Source organism: Notamacropus eugenii, chromosome 5 (assembly GCF_028372415.1).
Source record: "Notamacropus eugenii isolate mMacEug1 chromosome 5, mMacEug1.pri_v2, whole genome shotgun sequence".
In the NCBI taxonomy this organism is placed as follows: Eukaryota; Metazoa; Chordata; class Mammalia; order Diprotodontia; family Macropodidae; genus Notamacropus; species Notamacropus eugenii.
The window spans coordinates 170,334,576-170,337,570 of NC_092876.1; the positions used below are offsets into that span (position 1 = coordinate 170,334,576).

A 2,995-nucleotide genomic window follows, 5' to 3' on the forward strand; every position below is an offset into this window, starting at 1 on the left:
CAGTTATGTCTTCCAGCTAAAAGTCTTCTCACCCTCATTAATTTTTCTGGAGCATTTTGCCTAAATCAGTGGCATCAAAATCAAATAGATGTGGAGCCATTAATTGATACAGAGGGATCCATGTGGGCTTTGTATTGACTTGGTATCAAATTATAATGCAATCTGCTTTATTGCATTTTTAATTATTTTGTAAAATATATCTTACCTACATTTTAATCTAGTTCCTGCCATATGGGAGTGTTACAGATCACATGTGGTATGTTTGACACCTCTGGTCTCCATCTCCCTTTTGCTCCTGTAATATTCGGTTTTGTATTTTTCCAAACTGTGTGCGTGTGATATTCTTCCTCCTCAATACTCCCTCATCCTCACAAGCAGACAAGGTCCTTAAGAGCTAGGGCTTAGTTACTTGCAATTTTTCTACCCTAGAATAATTTCTCATATATATTAAGGGTTAAATATTTTTATTTAGATTGAGTTGAAAAGCAATTGAAGAAAACAGGGGGACCAAAAAAGGTCTGACCAGAAAATGAACAAACAGAGAGCTTAAATGTACATTAGAAATTAACCAACAAAAATAATAGCATTTATACATTCCTCATTTAGTCACTACACTAAATACTTCACAAATATTATCTCATTTTATCATTACAGCAAACCCGAGAATGTGTTATCATTCTTATCCCCTTTTCACAGTTGAGAAAACTGAGGCAAACAGATTAAGTGAGTTACCCAAAGCACACAGCTCATAAGTGTGTGAGGCTCAATTTGAATTCAGATCTTTCTGACTCCACGGCAAGCACTCTATATACTACATCACTTGGCTGCCACAATGAATCATATATCTTGCCTACGGGCACATTTTAAAATAAAACATGTCATGGGTAAATAGAGAGAGAGAAAAGGACTCAACCTGTCATTTCACTGATATAAATAATTTCCATTTGATGAAATTCCCTCTCTTAGTGCAGGCCAACACATTCTAAGCAACTTTGAGCATTGTCTGCTTAAGTGATTATCCAGGGTTACACAGCCAGGATGGATCAGAAGTGGAACCAGATATTCCTGGTTTCTAAAACAACCAACAGTCCAAAGAAAGAGACAAGACTCTGGTCAGCAGTGTGGTATAAGAAAAAGAGCTACCTCAAGAATCAGGATCTGAACTTCTTCATCTGTAAAATGAGGAGTTTGGATTAGGAGAAAGGTCGATGGCATATCAGATAGAACACTGGTCCTTGAGTCAGGAAGATGAGTTCAAATCCAGCTCAATACTTTAAAGTTCTGTCACCTTTAGCAAGTCATAACTTCTGTGTGCCTTCCTTACCTCATTTGAATAATGGAAATAATAATAGTGTCTTCCCCCCAGAGTTGCTGACAGAATAAAATGAGACATTTGCAAAACTATTGTAAACTTTAAAGTGCTATCCTTTCCTGCCATATAGCTTTCATTCTCCTCAAAATCCGGAAAAGCAACTTGTTACTGCACCAAAGGAAAATTATGTACTGGTGGGGTGGCTTCACAGTCACCCTAATCTTTGACCCTAAAGTGACAGCAGTTCATCTCTTTAAAAACTACCACTCTGCTACTTGTTGTTCATAGAGCTTCTAATTGTGATTCATCCATAAAAGACTGCATGCATAAGAAGGGAAATAAGAAGTCAGGCAGATAGAGGAGAGAGGTAGGGAGAAGGGGTATACGAGGACCTCCTACTACTTGAGGAGGCAATCTGATTCATCCCTTTAAAAAGAAAATAGGTCCAACAAAGCCTTTGAGCCCATCACCAATGACCTTACTCCTCTTCATAGGAACACCCTTTTCTCTAGAATTTTCTTCAGTGCAATCTTGACATCTTTATTCCTGAGACTGTAGATCAATGGGTTCAACATGGGGATCACTATGGAATAAAATACTGAGGACACTTTCCCCTGGTCCATGGAGTTGGTAGAAGGCTGCAGATACATGAATGCAGTGGAGACAAAGAATAGGGAAACAGCCATGATATGGGAGCTGCAAGTACTGAAGGCTTTAGACTTACCTGCAGTGGACTGGATGCGAAGGATGCTTATGAGGATGAAAATATAAGAGCTAAGAATAATTAGGGTTGGGACAAAAAGGTTAAATGAGCTAAAAGCCACAAGCACTACTTCGTTGATGTAGGTACTGGAGCATGAGAGCTTCAAGAGGGGAAGAACATCACAAAAGAAATTATTGACAATATTGTCTTTGCAAAAATAAACTCTGAGCATACAGCCTGTGTGAACTGTGGAACCAACCACAGCCATTGTACCCACCCCACCCACCAACCAGGAGCACAAATGATCAGACATGATGACCTTATATGATAGAGGACTACAGATGGCAACATAGCGGTCATATGCCATCACTGCCAACATATGGCATTCAGCAATTATAAAAATAATGAAGAAATAGAGCTGAGTCATGCACGCAGGGTAAGAGATGATGTTTTTCTCTGAAATAAAGTTCACAAGCATTTTGGGGGTGATGACAGTGGAATGACAGAGGTCAATGAAGGATAGACAACTGAGGAAATAGTACATGGGGGTGCAAAGATGAGAACTGAGCCCAATTAAGGTGATCATTCCCAGGTTCCCTACTATGGTGACCACATAGATCCCTAGGAACACAAAGAAAAGTGGAACCTGCAGCTCTGGTAGGTCTGTTAAGCCTGCAATGATAAACTCAGTCACTGCAGAGTGATTTCCCTTCTCTGGATTGTGAACCTGTGGGATCAAAGAAGAAGTGGGACATTAAGGAAGATTTCTACCCTTCTTCCCCCTACACATAAAGGAGGTTTAAACAGAATGGACAACTCTAAACCCTGGAATCCTGGACTTGTTTGGTCCTGGGGGCCTATGGCCTCTGTTCTTGGTCACTGTGTGAGTATTAGTGTTTACAGTATTAAAGTATTTTGTTATTACAGTATGGACCATGTGAACAGAACTGCTGAGAAAGACTCATAACCAAATCCCCCTT

The 2,995-nt window shown here is 39.7% G+C and overlaps 1 protein-coding gene across 1 annotated transcript; it reads right to left on the bottom strand.

The window, feature by feature from the left end:
- Positions 1 to 1,800: 1,800 nt before the first annotated feature.
- On the bottom strand, positions 1,801 to 2,724 carry LOC140508997 (olfactory receptor 8G50-like). Its single transcript, XM_072616912.1, has one exon. It carries the CDS (start codon positions 2,599 to 2,601, stop codon positions 1,801 to 1,803), a length of 801 nt encoding a protein of 266 aa, XP_072473013.1. The 5' UTR covers positions 2,602 to 2,724.
- Positions 2,725 to 2,995: the final 271 nt, after the last annotated feature.

Excerpts from the sequence above, each read along its gene's own strand:
- LOC140508997 (XM_072616912.1), bottom strand. The coding sequence starts at position 2,601 with ATGATCACCTTAATTGGGCTCAGTTCTCATCTTTGCACCCCCATGTAC.